Source organism: Oncorhynchus clarkii, unplaced genomic scaffold, assembly GCF_045791955.1.
Source record: "Oncorhynchus clarkii lewisi isolate Uvic-CL-2024 unplaced genomic scaffold, UVic_Ocla_1.0 unplaced_contig_4866_pilon_pilon, whole genome shotgun sequence".
Taxonomy (NCBI): domain Eukaryota; kingdom Metazoa; phylum Chordata; class Actinopteri; order Salmoniformes; family Salmonidae; genus Oncorhynchus; species Oncorhynchus clarkii.
In genome coordinates, this window is record NW_027261007.1 from 35016 (window position 1) to 53118 (window position 18103).

At 43.1% G+C, this 18103-nt stretch overlaps 1 protein-coding gene across 1 annotated transcript in view; it reads left to right on the forward strand.

Annotated features, from left to right (window-relative positions):
* The first annotated feature begins 2497 nt into the window (after positions 1-2497).
* Positions 2498-18103, forward strand: part of LOC139403183 (cell adhesion molecule CEACAM1-like) — a 33687-nt gene continuing 18081 nt past the window's right edge. The window contains exons 1-3 of the mRNA XM_071146888.1: positions 2498-2610; positions 7500-7805; positions 7997-8272. Of these exons, the coding sequence (XP_071002989.1) occupies positions 2556-2610; positions 7500-7805; positions 7997-8272 (637 nt within the window). The 5' untranslated portion in view covers positions 2498-2555. The remainder of the gene's footprint in view (positions 2611-7499; positions 7806-7996; positions 8273-18103) is intronic.

Below are 18103 nucleotides of genomic sequence, written 5' to 3' on the forward strand. Positions count from 1 at the left end.
TGGACCACAAGGTGGAATTCAAAATGTTGTGTTGGAGCGGTTTCTTGAGTCTAAGGATGCCATCATCTCTACCCTGGCCATTGCCAATGCACCTGTTGATGCTCTGACCCAAGAGGAATTTGAGGTGGTGGTGGATTAGGTGTGCAGAGTCCTGGAACCCTTTGAGCGGGTCACTGTAGAAATCAGTGGAGAGAGGTACAGTAAGCAGTTATTACTACATCATTATTTCATCCAGTATTATATATGTAAACTCAGCAAAAAAAGAAAAGTCCTCTCACTGTCAACTGCATTTATTTTCAGCAAACTTAACATATGTTCATACAAATATTTACACAACAAGATTCAACAACTGAGACATAAACTGAACAGGTCCCACAGACATGTGACTAACAGAAATTGAATAATGTGTCCCTGAAAAAAAGGGTGATCAAAATCAAAAGTAACAGTATCTGGTGTGGCCAACAGCTGCATTAAGTACTGCAGTGCATCTCCTCCTCATGGACTGCACCAGATGTACCAGTTCTTGCTGTGAGATGTTACCCCACTCTTCCACCAAGGCACCTGCAAGTTCCCGGACATTTCTGGGGGGAATGGCCCTAGCCCTCACCCTCCGATCCAACAGGTCCCAGACGTGCTCAATGGGATTGAGATCCGGGATCTACGCTGGCCATGGCAGAACACTGACATTCCTGTCTTGCAGGAAATCACACACAGAACGAGTAGAATGGCAGGTGGCATTGTCATACTGGAGGGTCATGTCAGGATGAGCCTGCAGGAAGGGTACCACATGAGGGAGGAGGATGTCTTCCCTGTAACACACAGTGTTGAGATTGCCTGCAATGACAACAAACTCAGTCTGATGATGCTGTGACACACCGCCCCAGACCATGACGGACCCAACCATCACCCCTGGTGAGAGACAAAACCACGACTTGTTAATGAAGAGCACTTTTTGCCAGTCCTGTCTAGTCCAGCGACGGTGGTTTTTGCCCATAGGCGACGTTGTTGCCGGTGTCTGGTGATGTCTGGTGAGGACCTGCCTTACAACAGGCCTACAAGCCCTCAGCCTCTCTCAGCCTATTGCGGACAGTCTGAGGACTGATGGAGGGTTTGTGCGTTCCTGGTGTAACTCGGGCAGTTGTTGTAATCCTGTACCTGTCCCGCAGGTGTTGTTCCACTTGGTCTGTCACTGCGAGGACTGTAGCGCTGTCTTAGGCATCTCACAGTACCGACATTGAAATATATTTCTCTGGCCACATCTACAGACCTTCTTTTTTTGCTCAGTTTATATGAGCAGTAGATGAGAATGTAGTATCAGTAGACAAACATGAACCTGATCTAAAGTTACTGTTCTCTCTTTTCAGCTATGTGACAGACCTGAATGTGCCTAAGGCACATTCACGCAGATGAGCATAGCCTCAAAAATGATACTCCTGTGTAATGATCTGCAGCGAACCACAGCCAGCCGCCAGAGAGAAGCAAATGTAACCAGAGTTGATGGACACCCTATGTTCATCAATGGGCAGAAAGTTCCACAGACGGGAATATAATCACGTGCTATCAGAATCCGCTGCACTTGACCCCAGGTTTAAGAAGTTAGGCTTCAGTGATGCCAGAGCGATTGATAAGGCTCTTCAAAGAATAACCTCAGCAGCAGGGAGGGACAGCCCCAGCAGTCAGCTGGCTCAGGCACCAGGGCAACAGGAAGAAGAGGGATCAGATGGAGCAGAAGCACAAGCAGTAGTACCACAAACGTCTGCTGTTTGGATGCTGTTTGAAGAGAGAGCAACTGGGAATGCAGCACGAAGGAATCCCTCAGCAGATGCCATAATGGAGGTCCGATCCTATTTGGAGGAGCTGGTGGAAGAACAAGGCCTCTGCCTACCCACGGCTTACTAAAGTCATGACAGGGAGACTGCATAGTGGCCTCATCCGTTCCTTTTGAGAGGGTCTTCTCGAAAACGGGACAAATACTTAATGAGAGAAGAAACCACATCAGCCCCTCGAAAGTGAGGCAGCTTGCATTTTTTTATGTAAATCTCTCATTAAAGCAAAATATGCTGCTGGTTATAACATAAAGAAAGAGAGACCAGTTTAATGTTTTAAGTGGGATGCTGCAGTTGTGCATATTGTTATTTATTTTTCTTTGGTATTGTGCAATATTCTATTATGCTGTTCAGATTGTATTCATTTTGAATGGTTAGATTTATATACACTTTGTTAATTTACATGACAAAATTTGTACTTTAAATGCAAATATTTAATAGCATTCTTATCATAACACACCAATGCATTTTTAAATACATTGTGGTTCAGGTAGAGTATGAATTTATGTAATCATTTCATTAAAATAGTTTTAACACCAATCACAGAATAACTATCGCAAACTGTCTGACTTGAAAAAATACAAAACATATTTTTTAAAGAGCCGTTTGGGAGCCAAAAGAGCCGGCTCTTTTTGGTGATCCGGCTCACTGAAAAGAGCATGAAGCAGCAGTCCGCCTTTTTTTGGGTTGTCCGCCATAAAACCCACAGAAGAACAAAAAGATAAAACAATGATAATGATAAACCTTCTGTATCATTTTTCGGGAATAGTGTTTATTATCAGTGGTAAGTAACCTAGTATATTATAGGCCTAGAAGTTGAAACCTGTTTCATTTGTGTTCGTGTAATTACTGCTGTAATATACAATCAAAGAGACTGCAGAAAGTACGATTTTGTATAACGTACTTGTTATTATAGCCTACTAAAGTAGGCCGAGCTGTCGTCTATTTTTATGGACCAACGAGTAAAAAATAATGCCTTATTTCTAGTGCTTAACAAAGAGGAATATAATTTTTATCCAATGATGATGTCGATATAGCGAAAAGTGTGTATTCATTGCCTGATGCTGTTACAGCCACGTCATTTGCTTCTCTTAAACTTGATCCTTTCTTTCCTTGCAAGAAAATATTTCCGTTTTGAAACTGCAATAACTGCTTCCAAAATCCAACAGTTGACTGCAGTTAGTGCACTTTTACTGCAGTTTCAAAACGGAAATATTTTTTGGTAAGGAAAGGATCAGGTTTCAACTTATTTGTTCCAATATGTCGGAAACAGTCCATGGCTGTTTTCCGTCTTCCTTGTAACTGTAGATTTAACCCGTTTTAAGAAAATCCACAACCTGGTCATGCAGTGTAAACAATTATCCCAGTTTTGTGAATGTGATGTCCCCTTCAAGGGGAATCAGTGCTAGCAGCTCTAATTTAAAATAATTTCCATCAACATACTGGATATATACACGCAACTGTGCTACAACAGTGTTGTTAGTCGTCTCATTAATAGACAGCCTGTTTGTGCAACTCCGGAACAATCCTATGCACATCATCTGCCAGTGCATGAACAAAGTGGCCAGCTGTTGACGCAGACCTGGGCACCAGTTTGACTGACGCAATCCATAGACTTGTCGGTAGCCAATTCCTAAAACGGTCACCATATACTTTCTAAATATACAATATATACAAAAGTATTTGGACACCCCTTCAAATTAGTGGATTTGGGCTATTTCAGCCGCACCCGTTGCTGACAGGTGTATAAAATCGAGCACACAGCCATGCAATCTCTATAGACAGAACATTGGCAGTAGAATGGCCTTACTGAAGAGCTCAGTGACTTTCAACATGGCACTGTCATAGGATGCCACCTTTCCAACAAGTCAGTTTTTATTAATATTTATGCCCTGCTAGAACTGCCCTTTTGAAGTGGAAAATTTAGGAGCAACAATGGCTCAGCTGCGACTCAGAGTGGCCTACCACATCCGAGCGCTGAAGCGCGTAGGGCATAATAACCGTCTGTCCCCGGTTGCATCACTCTCTGCCAAGTTCCAAACTGTCTCTGGAAGCAACGTCAGCACAAGAACTGTTTGTCGGGAGCTTCATGAGCTGGAGTGTTGTAATGCTTGCCGCCATTGCACTCTGGAGCAGTGCAAACGCGTTCTCTGGAGGGATGAATAACACTTCTCCAACAGACAAGTCTGTGTTTGGCGGATGCCAGGAGAACACTACCTGCCTGAATGCATAGTCCCAACTGTAAAGTTTGGTGGAGGAGGAATAATGGTCTGGGGGTTGATTTAAAAAATATATTGTATTTTATTTTTATGTTTTGGGCTAGGCCCCTTAGTTCCAATGAAGGGAAATCTTAACGCTACAGAATACAATGACATTCTATGACTATTCTGTGCTTCTAACTTTGTGGCAACAGTTTGGGGAAAGCCCCTGTCTGTTTCAGCATGACAATTCCCCCGTGCACAAAGTGAGGTCCATACAGAAATGGTTAGTCGAGATCAGTGTGTAAGAATTTGACTGGCCTGTACAGAACCCTGACCTCAACTCCATCCAACACCTTTGGGATGAATTTGAACGCTGACTGCGAGCCAGGCCTAATAGCCCAACATCCGTGTCTGGCCTTACTAATGCTTTTGTGGCTGAATGGAAGCAAGTCCCCACAGCAATGTTCCAACATCTAGTGGAAAGCCTTCCCAGAAGAGTGGAGGCTGTTATAGCAGCAGAGGGGGAACAGAACTATATTAATGCACATGATTTTGTAATGGGATGTTCAACGAGCAGGTTCCCACATACTTTTGGTCATGCTTGACAATCTGGACCCGCTATTTCTGAAACTATCCGCCGCCATTGTCGCAACCCGTATTACCAGCCTGTTCAACCTCTCTTTCATATCGTCTGAGATCCCCAAGGACTGGAAAGCTGCTGCGGTCATCCCCCTCTTCAAAGGGGGAGACACCCTGGACCCAAACTGTTACAGACCTATATCCATCTTGCCCTGCCTATCTAAGGTCTTCGAAAGCCAAGTCAACAAACAGATCACTGACCATCTCGAATCCCACCGTACCTTCTCCGCTGTGCAATCTGGTTTCCGAGCCGGTCACGGGTGCACCTCAGCCACGCTAAAGGTAATAAACGATAACATAACCACCATCGATAAAAGACAGTACTGTGCAGCCGTCTTCATCGACCTGGCCAAGGCTTTAGACTCTGTCAATCACCATATTCTCATCGGCAGACTCAGTAGCCTCGGTTTTTCTAATGACTGCCTTGCCTGGTTCTCCAACTACTTTGCAGACAGAGTTCAGTGTGTCAAATCGGAGGGCATGTTGTCCGGTCCCCTGGCAGTCTCTATGGGGGTGCCACAGTGTTCAATTCTTGGGCCGACTCTTTTCTCTGTATATATCAATGATGTGATCCACCTCTACGCAGACGACACCATTCTGTATACTTCTGGCCCTTCCTTGGACACTGTGCTATCTAACCTCCAAACGAGCTTCAATGCCATACAACACTCCTTCCGTGGCCTCCTTCTGCTCTTAAAACGCTAGTAAAACCAAATGCATGCTTTTCAACCGTTCGCTGCCTGCACCCGCACTCCCGACTAGCATCACCACCCTGGATGGTTCCGACCTAGAATATGTGGACATCTATAAGTACCTAGGTGTCTGGCTAGACTGTAAACTCTCCTTTCAGACTCATATCAAACATCTCCAATCCAAAATCAAATCTAGAATCGGCTTTCTATTTCGCAACAAAGCCTCCTTCACTCACGCCGCCAAACTTACCCTAGTAAAACGGACTATCCTACCGATCCTCGACTTAGGCGATGTCATCTACAAAATGGCTTCCAATACTCTACTCAGCAAACTGGATGCAGTTTATTACAGTGCCATCTGCTTTGTTACTAAAGCACCTTATACCACCCACCACTGCGACCTGTATGCTCTAGTCGGCTGGCCCTCGCTACATATTCGTCGCCAGACCCACTGGCTCCAGGTCATCTACAAGTCCATGCTAGGTAAAGCTCCGCCTTATCTCAGTTCACTGGTCACGATGGCAACACCCACCCGTAGCACGCGCTCCAGCAGGTGTATCTCACTGATCATCCCTAAAGCCAACACCTCATTTGGCCGCCTTTCCTTCCAGTTCTCTGCTGCCTGTGACTGGAACGAATTGCAAAAATCGTTGAAGTTGGAGACTTTTATCTCCCTCACCAACTTTAAACATCTGCTATCTGAGAAGCTAACCGATCGCTGCAGCTGTACATAGTCCATCGGGAAATAGCCCACCCAATTTACCTACCTCATCCCAATAATGTTTTCACCAGTATCTCTACCTGCACCTGATCATTTATCACTCCAGTGGTAATCTGCTAAATTGTAATTATTCACCTACTTCCTCATGCCTTTTGCACACAATGTACTGTATATAGACTCTTTAAAAAATATATTAAAAAAATTCTACTGTGTTATTGACTTGTTTATTGTTTACTCCATGTGTAGCTCTGTGTTGCTGTCTGTTCACACTGCTATGCTTTATCTTGGCCAGGTCGCAGTTGTAAATGAGAACTTGTTCTCAACTAGCCTACCTGGTTAAATAAAGGTGAAATAAAATAAATAAATGTAGTGTGTATATAGGCCTATGCATATGCTCTAATATGCAAATGTTTGTTTTGAGTTAATCATCACCTTAGAAAGCACTATCCATTTCGTTGTTAGGCTTTGAATAAAGATCCACAACAACCATGTTGTCCACTCAGTTTGATCAATTTGAGAAAGAAGTTTAACACTAGTTCAATCACAGTGAGGTGAGTTTTAATAGTTAGAACATACTGTTTTGATGATGTTTGCAGAGAAGAACATAGTGTTGTCCAGCCTGCAAAGTGGGATGCAATCCAGGAGTGTGCAGCACCTGAGACGCCCAGCCCTGAAAGGGTGGAGAGGAGCATCCGATTGTTTATGGTATCCAAGGCAGCGCATAGATCTGGTAGAATGAGAACAGGGTAGCATTGTTCTTTGTGCGTGGTGCCACAATATGCTGAGGACGGGATGTCGTAAACCTTCTTTTCAAAGTGGACAAAGTCAAAGGCACCCTCAGATAGGGGGGGTGGGAGGATTTAAGAGGGAGGAGATGGTGGAAAATAGTTTCCTAGGGTTAGAGGCAGAAGCTTGAAATTTAGAGTGATAGAAAGTGGCTTTAGCAGTGGTAACAGAGGGAGAGAAGATGGAGAGGAGAGAGATCCAGTTGAGATGGTTTGGAATGAGTTGGACCGCAGAGTGAAGGAAAAGCAGCCAACAAGTGCTCAGCATATGTGGGAACTTCCAAGAGTTTTGGAAAAGCATTTCAGGTGAAGCTGGTTGAGAGAATGACAAGTGTGCCTTGATGACAACTTTGCAAAGGGTGGCTACCTTGAAGAATATAAAATACGTTTTGATTTTGTTTAAAACTTTTTTTGGTTACTACATTATGTTATTTCATAGTTTGGGTGTATTCACTATTATACAATGTAGAAAATTATAGAAATAAAGAAAAGACCTTGAATGTGTAGGTGTCTCAAAGTTTGACTGCTACTGTGTGTAATTTATTGTGATTGGTAACCTATTTCTCATTAGTGGTAATTGTTCTACTATTCTCTTCTACTACTGAGAATAATTGTCATTTTCCTCTTGATTCCAGCTCTGTTGGGGGCTATGAGGTCTGAAGTGAAGACATTGACAGGAAGAGAGGGCCAGAGTGTCACTCTTAACACTGGATGTCCTGTATTACAGAGTAATGCTCAGATACTGTGGTCATTTGGTCCAGCAGTGATAGTTAACAGTCAGGTCTTGAAAGAAAAAATTATCCGAGGCCATCTGCAGCTGGACAGAGAGACTGCATGTCTCACCATCCGAAACCTCACCACCAACAACAGTGGAGTTTATCAGCTTCAAATCATCAGTGGACAACATATCTCATCTCAGCATTTCAATCTAACAGTCTTTCGTAAGTGTAAAGTGTTTTGTTTTCAGAAGTCAAACAATCTATTCTTGCATGGGTTAGATTTCATCAGGCGGTCTGCCATTCAGTTTACACAAATGCTACATATAGTAATCCTGTTTATATTTCTGTCAGCTGCATTTTTGGTCTGTTTTCAGTAATCATGGTCATGGCTTGGTGTTTCTCTTGTCTCCCAGCTCCCGTGTCCAATCCTGTCATCTCTTCTCACACAGCTGGCAATGAGAGTTGTTTAGTGGTGTGTTCTGTGAAAAACGGGAAAGGTGCGATTCTGTCCTGGTACAGAGGACAGGAGAATCTCAACCAGACCAACAGCGCTGACCTTTCCACCAACCTCTCTCTCCCTCTGGAAATAAAGCCACTGGACAGTGACACCTACAGATGTGCTGCTGCCAACCCAGTCAGCAATGAGACAATCAAACTCCTTATTAAGGAGTTTTGTCCACATTTTTCAGGTACGTCAGCAGAGATGGTAAAGATTGTCTACAGGCCTCAAATGCAATCCGTTATACATTGACCTTGATTATAGGCAGCAGCAGAAGCTGTTCACTACTTAAACACACAGTATGTACCAAAGGTCGACTGATTAATCGGAATGGCCGATTAATTAGGGCCGATTTCAAGTTTTCATAACAATCGGAAATCAGTATTTTTGGAGACCGGTTCTTTTTATAAATTTTTTTTTTTTTTTTTTTTTACACACCTTTATTTAATCTTTATTTAACTAGGCAAGTCAGTTAAGAACACATTCTTATTTTCAATGACGTCCTAGGAATGGTGGGTTAACTGCCTCGGTCAGGGTCAGAACGACAAATTTTCACATTGTCATCTCGGGGGATCCAATCTTGCAACCAGTTAACTAGTCCAACACTATAACCACCTGCCTCTCGTTGCACTCCACAAGGAGACTGACTTACTGCATTCACGTAACAGGCAAAGTAAGTTACTAGCTAGCATTAAACTTATCTTATAAAAAACAATCAATCATTCATAATCACTAGTTAACTACACATGGTTGATGATATTACTAGTTTATCTAGCATGTCCTGCGTTGCATATAATCTGACTGAGCATACAAGCACACAAGCATACAAGTATCTGACTGAGCGGTGGTAGGCAGCAGCAGGCTCGTAAACATTAATTCAAACAGTCCTTTCATGCGTTTTGCCAGCAGCTCTTTGTTGTGCGTCAAGCATTGCGCTGTTTATGACTTCAAGCCTATCAACTCCCGAGATGAGGCTGGTGTAACCGATGTGAAATGGCTAGCTAGTTATCGGGGTGCGCGCTAATAGCGTTTCAAACATCACTCGCTCTGAGACTTGGAGTGGTTGTTCCCCTTGCTTTGCATGGGTAACGCTGCTTCGAGGGTGGCTGTTGTCGTTGTGTTCCTGGTTCCCAGGGAGGAGCGAGGAGAGGGACGGAAGCTATACTGTTACACTGGCAATACTAAAGTCCCTATAAGAACATCCAATCCAATAGTCAAAGGTTAATGAAATACAAATGGTATAGAGGGAAATAGTATTTAATAGTATATCATTCCTATAATAACTACAACCTAAAACTTCTTACCTGGGAATATTGAAGACTCATGTTAAAAGGAACCACCAGCTTTCATATGTTCTCATGTTCTGAGCAAGGAACTTAAATGTTAGCTTTCTTACATGGCACATATTGCACTTTTACTTTCTTCTCTAACACTTTGTTTTTGCATTATTTAAACCAAATTGAACATGTTTCATTATTTATTTGAGGCTAAATTGATTTTATTGTTGTATTATATTAAGTTAAAATAAGTTTTCATTCAGCATTGTTGTAATTGTCATTATTACAAATAAATAAATAAAATACCGTCCGATTAATCGGTATCGGCTTTTTTGGTCCTCCAATAAACGGTATCGGCGTTGAAAAATCATAATCGGTCGACCTCTAGTATGTACGAATCACTTCGACATTGCCTGGCTGCTAAAATTAGAAAATGTTTGCATCATTTTTGTGACAAAAACAAGCTATTAATGGTGTAGAGCAGGTATTCCCTAACTGAGGTACATGCGCAATGCCGAAGGGGGTACGGCAAATAAAAATGCGATTCTTTTTTTTTTTTTAATCTTTAATTTTCTAACAGTTCATTTTCCAATGGGGCTATATACATTTGGGTAAGGTTTTTTTCTTGCCTGAGTATCTTCATTTCACTGCCAAAAATGTAATTAAACCATCTAATGTTCAGCGAAATAACAACACAATGTCAAATACAGGTAGCCTAGTCAAATAATTAACGTCCAATCACATTAACCATTACTCTCTTGTGGGAATTCCATTCACGGTCCATATGTAGCCAAACGTAGCCGCTGCTCATGTTGGTATCTGTACTGATGGCGCAAAAGCCATGACCAAGAGACATAGTGGAGTGGTAATGTCTCCACCCCCTCCAGGTGTCACTCATTTTCTCCAGTGTATTTATCCCTGTGTTTCCTGTCTGTCTGTGCTAGTTCGTCTTGTATGTTTCTAAGTCAACCAACGTTTTTCCTGTTCTCCTGCTTTTTGCATTCTCCTTTTTCTAGTCCTCCCGGTTTTGACCCTTTCCTGTTTCTGGACTTTGTACCTGCCTGCCTTGACCACGAGCCTGTCTACCACTCTGTACCTCCTGGACTCAGATCTGGTTTTGACCTTTTTGCCTGTCCACGACCATTCTCTTGCCTACCCCTTTGGATTTATGAACATTGTAAGATTCCAACCATCTGCCTCCTGTGTCTGCATTTGGGTCTCGCCTAGTGCCTTGATACAACCATTCTCTGTCGTGGGTGATGTTGGCTTTCGCCGACTGGTCAACCACCATTAATCAAATAAGAACTGTCTTATAAATTAGGGTTATTTTAGATGACACCTAGCTATATAGTTAGCTAGCTAACTATACTGTAGCTACTGAAACAGATTATATCGTGTTAATAGACACACGTCAAATAACACTATTTGACATATATTTTTTGACACGCAAAGACCCAAATGGCGTTCCATTGAAATCCTGGTTGAGAATGAATTAACTGAACAACGAAACAGCACAGCAAGTAAGTGAAATAAATAGGTTTTGATTATGTTTTACTGGTAATAGGAACAAACGTAAATGCCAACAAAATAACTTTTTGGTCAGTGTGTGTGTCCGTGTGTGTGTGCAAACTTTATTTAACTAGGCAAGTCAGTTAAGAACAAATTCTTATTTTCAATGATGGCCTGGGACTGTAGTGACGCCTCTTTCACTGAGATGCAGTGCCTTAGACCGCTGCGTCAGTGTGTGCGTTAACTATTTAACTGTACTAGAATGCTTAAAAGGCCACAAAAATGTTTTATATCGGTATCGTTTTTTTTTGGCAACGACCATAACGGTATCGGCCAAAAATGTCATATCGGTGCATCACTAAAATGAATGCCATGGAATTCTAAGCAAATCTTGTCTGCTAATTGAACTAGTGTAGCCCACAGCCATATGGCATAGCCAGATCAGTTTGTTAATTGATAAGCAAACCGAAGTCTGCATTTTAACGATTAGTAATAAAATAAAGGTGGCACCTCGAAAAGCTTATTTCACACCATAGCCTGCTGAATTTGCAAGATGTATATTTTGGCACAAATTACAATGTGGCACTAACTTGCCCATGGATTGATGTTTCAGCATTGTTTCATTGAAGACTACACAGCAAAATTTGATTGTTAAATTGTACACTGGGGGGGTGTTAAATTTCACACTTGTGTATATTCAACATTTTCTTAAACTTTTTATGTGTTCCCCTTTTAACACTGATACTTTGCAGTGTCATTACAAATGTTGCTCTAACTCAGTGTTAGTTACAATGTTATGGTGTTCACTAACACCGTGTACATGCAAAAACATACAGTGCATTCGGAAAGTATTCAGACCTTCACTTTTTCCACATTTTGTTACGTTACAGACTTACAGTCTTCTTGGGTATGATGCTACAAACTTGGCACACCTGTATTTGGGGAGTTTCTCCAATTCTCTGCAGATCCTCTCAAGCTCGGTCAGGTTGGATGGGGAGTGTTGCTGCACAACTATTTTCTGGTCTTTCCAGATGTCAAATCAAATCAAATATATTTGTCACATACACATGGTTAGCAGATGTTAATGCGAGTGTAGCGAAATGCTTGTGCTTTAGTTCCGACAATGCGGTAATAACCAACGAGTAATCTAACTAACAATTCCAAAACTACTACCTTATACACACAAGTGTAAAGGGATAAAGAATATGTACATAAAGATATATGAATGAGTGATGGTACAGAGCGGCATAGGCAAGATGCAGTAGATGGTATCGAGTACAGTATATACATATGAGATGAGTAATGTAGGGTATGTAAACAAAGTAGCATAGTTTAAAGTGGCTAGTGATACATGTATTACATAAAGATGCAGTAGATGATATAGAGTACAGTATATACATATGATATGAATAATGTAGGGTATGTAAACATTATTTTAAGTAGCATTGTTTAAAGTGGCTAGTGATATATTTTACATCAATTCCCATTATTAAAGTGGCTGGAGTTGAGTCAGTGTGTTGGCAGCAGCCACTCAATGTTAGTGGTGGCTGTTTAACAGTCTGATGGCCTTGAGATAGAAGCTGTTTTTCAGTCCCAGCTTTGATGCACCTGTACTGACCTCGCCTTCTAGATGATAGCGGGGTGAACAGGCAGTGGCTCAGGTGGTTGTTGTCCTTGATGATCTTTATGGCCTTCCTGTGACATCGGGTGGTGTAGGTGTCCTGGAGGGCAGGTAGTTTGCCCCCGGTGATGCGTTGTGCAGACCTCACTACCCTCTGGAGAGCCTTACGGTTGTGGGCGGAGCAGTTGCCGTACCAGGCGGTGATACAGCCCGACAGGATGCTCTCGATTGTGCATCTGTAGAAGTTTGTGAGTGCTTTTGGTGACAAGCCGAATTTCTTCAGCCTCCTGAGGTTGAAGAGGCGCTGCTGTGCCTTCTTCACGATGCTGTCTGTGTGGGTGGGCCAATTCAGTTTGTCTGTGATGTGTACGCCGAGGAACTTAAATCTTTCCACCTTCTCCACTACTGTCCCATCGATGTGGATAGGGGGGTGTTCCCTCTGCTGTTTCCTGAAGTCCACAATCATCTCCTTAGTTTTGTTGACGTTGAGTGTGAGGTTATTTTCCTGACACCACACTCCGAGGGCCCTCACCTCCTCCCTGTAGGCCGTCTCGTCGTTGTTGGTAATCAAGCCTACCACTGTTGTGTCGTCCGCAAACTTGATGATTGAGTTGGAGGCGTGCGTGGCCACGCAGTCGTGGGTGAACAGGGAGTACAGGAGAGGGCTCAGAACGCACCCTTGTGGGGCCCCAGTGTTGAGGATCAGCGGGGTGGAGATGTTGTTGCCTACCCTCACCACCTGGGGGCAGCCCGTCAGGAAGTCCAGTACCCAGTTGCACAGGGCGGAGTCGAGACCCAGGGTCTCGAGCTTGATGACGAGTTTGGAGGGTACTATGGTGTTAAGTGCTGAGCTGTAGCCGATGAACAGCATTCTCACATAGGTATTCCTCTTGTCCAGATGGGTTAGGGCAGTGTGCAGTGTGGTTGAGATTGCATCGTCTGTGGACCTATTTGGGCGGTAAGCAAATTGGAGTGGGTCTAGGGTGTCAGGTAGGGTGGAGGTGATATGGTCCTTGACTAGTCTCTCAAAGCACTTCATGATGACGGAAGTGAGTGCTACGGGTCTCTGATGTCCCTCTGGAATGCTACCCTTGCTCGGATTTCATCAACCTTGTTGTCAAGAGACTGGACATTGGTGAGAAGTATGCTAGGGAGTGGTGCGCGATGTGCCCGTCTCCGGAGTCTGACCAGAAGACCGCTTCGTTTCCCTCTTTTATGAAGTCGTTGTTTTGGGTCGCCGGCTGGGATCCATTCCGTTGTCCTGGGTGAAAGGCAGAACACAGGATCCGCTTCGGGAAAGTCATATTCTTGGTCGTACTGATGTTGAGTTGACGCTGCTCTTATATTCAGTAGTTCTTCTCGACTGTATGTAATGAAACCTAAGATGACCTGGGGTACCAATGTAAGAAATAACACGTAAAAAAAAAAAAAAAAAACTGCATAGTTCCCTAGGAACGCGAAGCGAGGCGGCCATCTCTGTCGGCGGCGGAAGTTGTTCGATCGAATTCAAGTGCAGGCTCTGGCTGGGCCACGCAAGGACATTCAGAGATTTGTCCCAAAGCCACTCCTGCGTTGTCTTGGCTGTGTGGTTAGGGACGTTGTCCTGTTGGAAGGTAAACCTTCGCCTCAGTCTGAGGTCCTGAGCACTCTGGAGCAGGTTTTCAACAAAGATCCTTCTGTACTTTGCTCCATCGCTCTTTCCCTCGATTCTGACTAGTCTCCCAGTCCCTGCCGCTTAGAAATATCCCCACCGCATGATGCTGCCTCAATCATGCTTCACTGTAGGGATGGTGCCTTCTGGCAATCTCCAAGCGGGCTGTGGTGCCTTTTACTGAGGTGTGGCTCCCGTCTGGCCACTCTACCATAAAGGCCTAATTGGTGGAGTGCTGCAGAGATGGGAGAACCTTGCAGAAGGATAACCATCTCCACAGAGGAACTCTGGAGCTCTTTCAGTGACCATCGGGTTCTTAGTCACCTCCCTGACCAAGGCCTTTATCCCCTGTTTGGCCAGCTCTAGAAAGAGTCTTGGTGGTTCCAATGATGGAGGCCACCGTGGTCTTGGGGACCGTCAATGCTGCAGAAATGTTTTAGTACCATTAACACAATGCTGTCTCGAAGCTCTACGAACAATTCCTTTGACCTCATGGCTTGGTTTTTGCTCTGACATGTACTGTCAACTGTGGGACCTTTTTATATAGACAAGTCAGTGCCTTTCCAAATCATGTCCACTCAATTTAATTTACCACAGGTGAACTACAATCAAGTTGTAGAAACATGTCAAGGATGATTAATGAGAACCGGATGCACCTGAGCTCAATTTTGAGTCTCATAGCAAAGGGTCTGAGTACTTAAGGTATTTCTGTTTTTTATATTGAATACATTTGCAAAAATCGACACAGTTTTGGTTTAACACCGTTTATTAACCCCAGAGTTGGTGTTATCTTATACCAATGAGTTAATTTAACACATGAATCAACACCATACATTTTAAACAGAAAAATCAACACTAAGTTGTTTTTTTTAAATGTATTAACCCATCCACCACCCTCCCCCCTCTTCGGAGGACATATATTTTTGTATTTACAGCTTTTCAGCTACTTACATTTTACATACATGGTAGTTTTATATACAACAATCACATAACAATAATACATAACCAAACAAACTCTTTAATCCCACCCCTCATCCACTCTCAGTCCATCCCACCTATCACCATAGACCAACATTGTTTGGTTTCCATGTGCCTTAAATATTTGATTGTGCTGTAATGTTTTACATTAAAAAAAATGTACCTTTCCAACAGCATAGTATCCACAGATTGTGAGTTAAAGATGAATCATTAATATATTATTGATTGATTGACTACGGCTTTCAAAATCACCCACAACTGCTATTTGTAAGGTTAATTTTAAGTGAATGTTGTTTTTGTTTTTTAACCATTCCTGAACCTGTGACCAGAAACAAGCTACAGTTGAAGTCGGAAGTTTACATACACCTCAGCCAAAAACATTTAAAATCAGTTTTTCACAATTCCTGACATTTAATCCAAGTAAAAAGTCCCTGTTTTAGGTCAGTTAGGTTCACAACTTTATTTTAAGAATGTGAAATGTCAGAATAATAGTAGAGTGATTTATTTCAGCTTTAATTTCTTTCATCACATTCCCAGTGGGTCAGACGTTTACATACTAATTGAGTGTATTTGGTAACATTGCCTTTAAATTGTTTAACTTGGGTCAAACGTTTCAGGTAGCCTTCCACAAGCTTCCCACAATAAGTTGGGTGAATTTTTGGCCCATTCCTCCTGACAGAGCTGGTGTAACTGAGTCGGGTTTGTAGGATCCTTGCTCGCACACGCTTTTTCAGTTCTGCCAACAAATGTTCTATGGGATTGATGTCAGGGTTTTGTGATGGCCACTCCAATACCTTGACTTTGTTGCCCTTAAGTCATTTTGCCACAACTTTGGAAGTATGCTTGGTGTCATTGTCCATTTGGAAGACCCATTTGCGACCAAGCTTTAACTTCCTGACTTCCCAACTTCCCGACTGTCTTGATGTTGCTTCAATATATCCACATAATTTCCCTCTTCATGGTGCCATCTATTTTGTGAAGTGCACCAGTCCCTCCTGCAGCAAAGCACTTCCACAATATGATGCTGCCACCCCCGTGCTTCACGGTTGGGATGGTGTTCTTCGGCTTGCAAGCATCCCCCTTTTTTCCTCCAAAAATAATTATGGTCATTATGGCCAAACACTTCTATTTTTGTTTCCTCAGACCAGAGGACATTTCTCCAAAAAGTACGATCTTTGTCCCCATGTGCAGTTGCAAATCATAGTCTGGCTTTTTTATGGCAGTTTTAGAGCAGTGGCTTCTTTTCCTCGCTGAGCGGCCTTTCAGGTTATGTCGATATAGGACTCGTTTTAATGTGGATATAGATACTTTTGTACCCGTTTCCTCCAGCATCTTCACAAGGTCCTTTGCTGTTGTTATGGGATTGAATTGCACTTTTCTCACCAAAGCACATTAATCTCTAGGAGACCTAAAGTGGTATGACTGCTGCGTGGTTCCATGGTGTTTATACTTGCGTACGATTGTTTGTACAGATGAATGTGGTACTTCAGGTGTTTGGAAATTGCTCCCAAGGATGAACCAGACTTGCGGAGGTCTGCAATTTTTTGTTTGAAGTCTTGGATAATTTCTTTTGATTTTTCCATGATGTCAAGCAAAGAGCCACTGAGTTTGAAGGTAGGACTAGAAATACATCCACAGGTACACCTCCAATTGACTCAAATGTTGTCAATTAGCCTATCAGAAACTTATAAAGCCATGACATAATTTTCTGGAATCTTTCAAGCTGTTTAAAGGCACAGTCAACTTAGTATATGTAAACTTCTCACCCACTGGAATTGTGATGCAGTGATTTATACAGTGGGGAGAACAAGTATTTGATAACCTGCAAAATCGGCAGTGTTTCCTACTTACAAAGCATGTAGCGGTCTGTAATTTTTTATCATAGGTACACTTCAACTGTGAGAGACGGAATCTAAAACAAAAATCCAGAAAATCACAGTGTATGATTTTTAAGTAATTAATTTGCATTTTATTGCATGACAAGTATTTGATACATCAGAAAAGCAGAACTTAATATTTGGTACAGAAACCTTTGTTTGCAATTACAGAGATCATACGTTTCCTGTAGTTCTTGACCAGGTTTGCACACACTGCAGCAGGGATTTTGGCCCACTCCTCCATACAGACTTTCTCCAGATCCTTCAAGTTTCGGGGCTGTCGCTGGGCAATACGGACTTTCAGCTCCCTCCAAAGATTTTCTATTGGGGCCACTTCTGAGACTGGCTAGGCCACTCCAGGACCTTGAGATGCTTCTTACGGAGCCACTCCTTAGTTGCCCTGGCTGTGTGTTTCGGGTCGTTGTCATGCTGGAAGACCCAGCCACGACCCATCTTCAATGCTCTTACTGAGGGAAGGAAGTTGTTGGCCAAGATCTCGCAATACATGGCCCCATCCATCCTCCCCTCAATACGGTGCAGTCATCCTGTCCCCTTTGCAGAAAAGCATCCCCAAAGAATGATGTTTCCACCTCCATGCTTCACGGTTGGGATGGTGTTCTTGGGGTTGTACTCATCCTTCTTCTTCCTCCAAACACAGCGAGTGGAGTTTAGACCAAAAAGCTCTATTTTTGTCCCATCAGACCACCCCATTCCTCCTCTGGATCATCCAGATGGTCATTGGCAAACTTCAGACGGGCCTGGACATGCGCTGGCATGAGCAGGGGGACCTTGCGTGCACTGCAGTATTTTAATCCATGACGGCGTAGTGTGTTACTAATGGTTTTCTTTGAGATTGTGGTCCCAGCTCTCTTCAGGTCATTGACCAGGTCCTGCTGTGTAGTTCTGGGCTGATCCCTCACCTTCCTCATGATCATTGATGCCCCACGAGGTGAGATCTTGCATGGAGCCCCAGACCGAGGGTGATTGACCGTCATCTTGAACTTCTTGCATTTTCTAATAATTGCGCCAACAGTTGTTGCCTTCTCACCAAGCTGCTTGCCTATTGTCCTGTAGCCCATCCCAGCCTTGTGCAGGTCTACAATTTTAT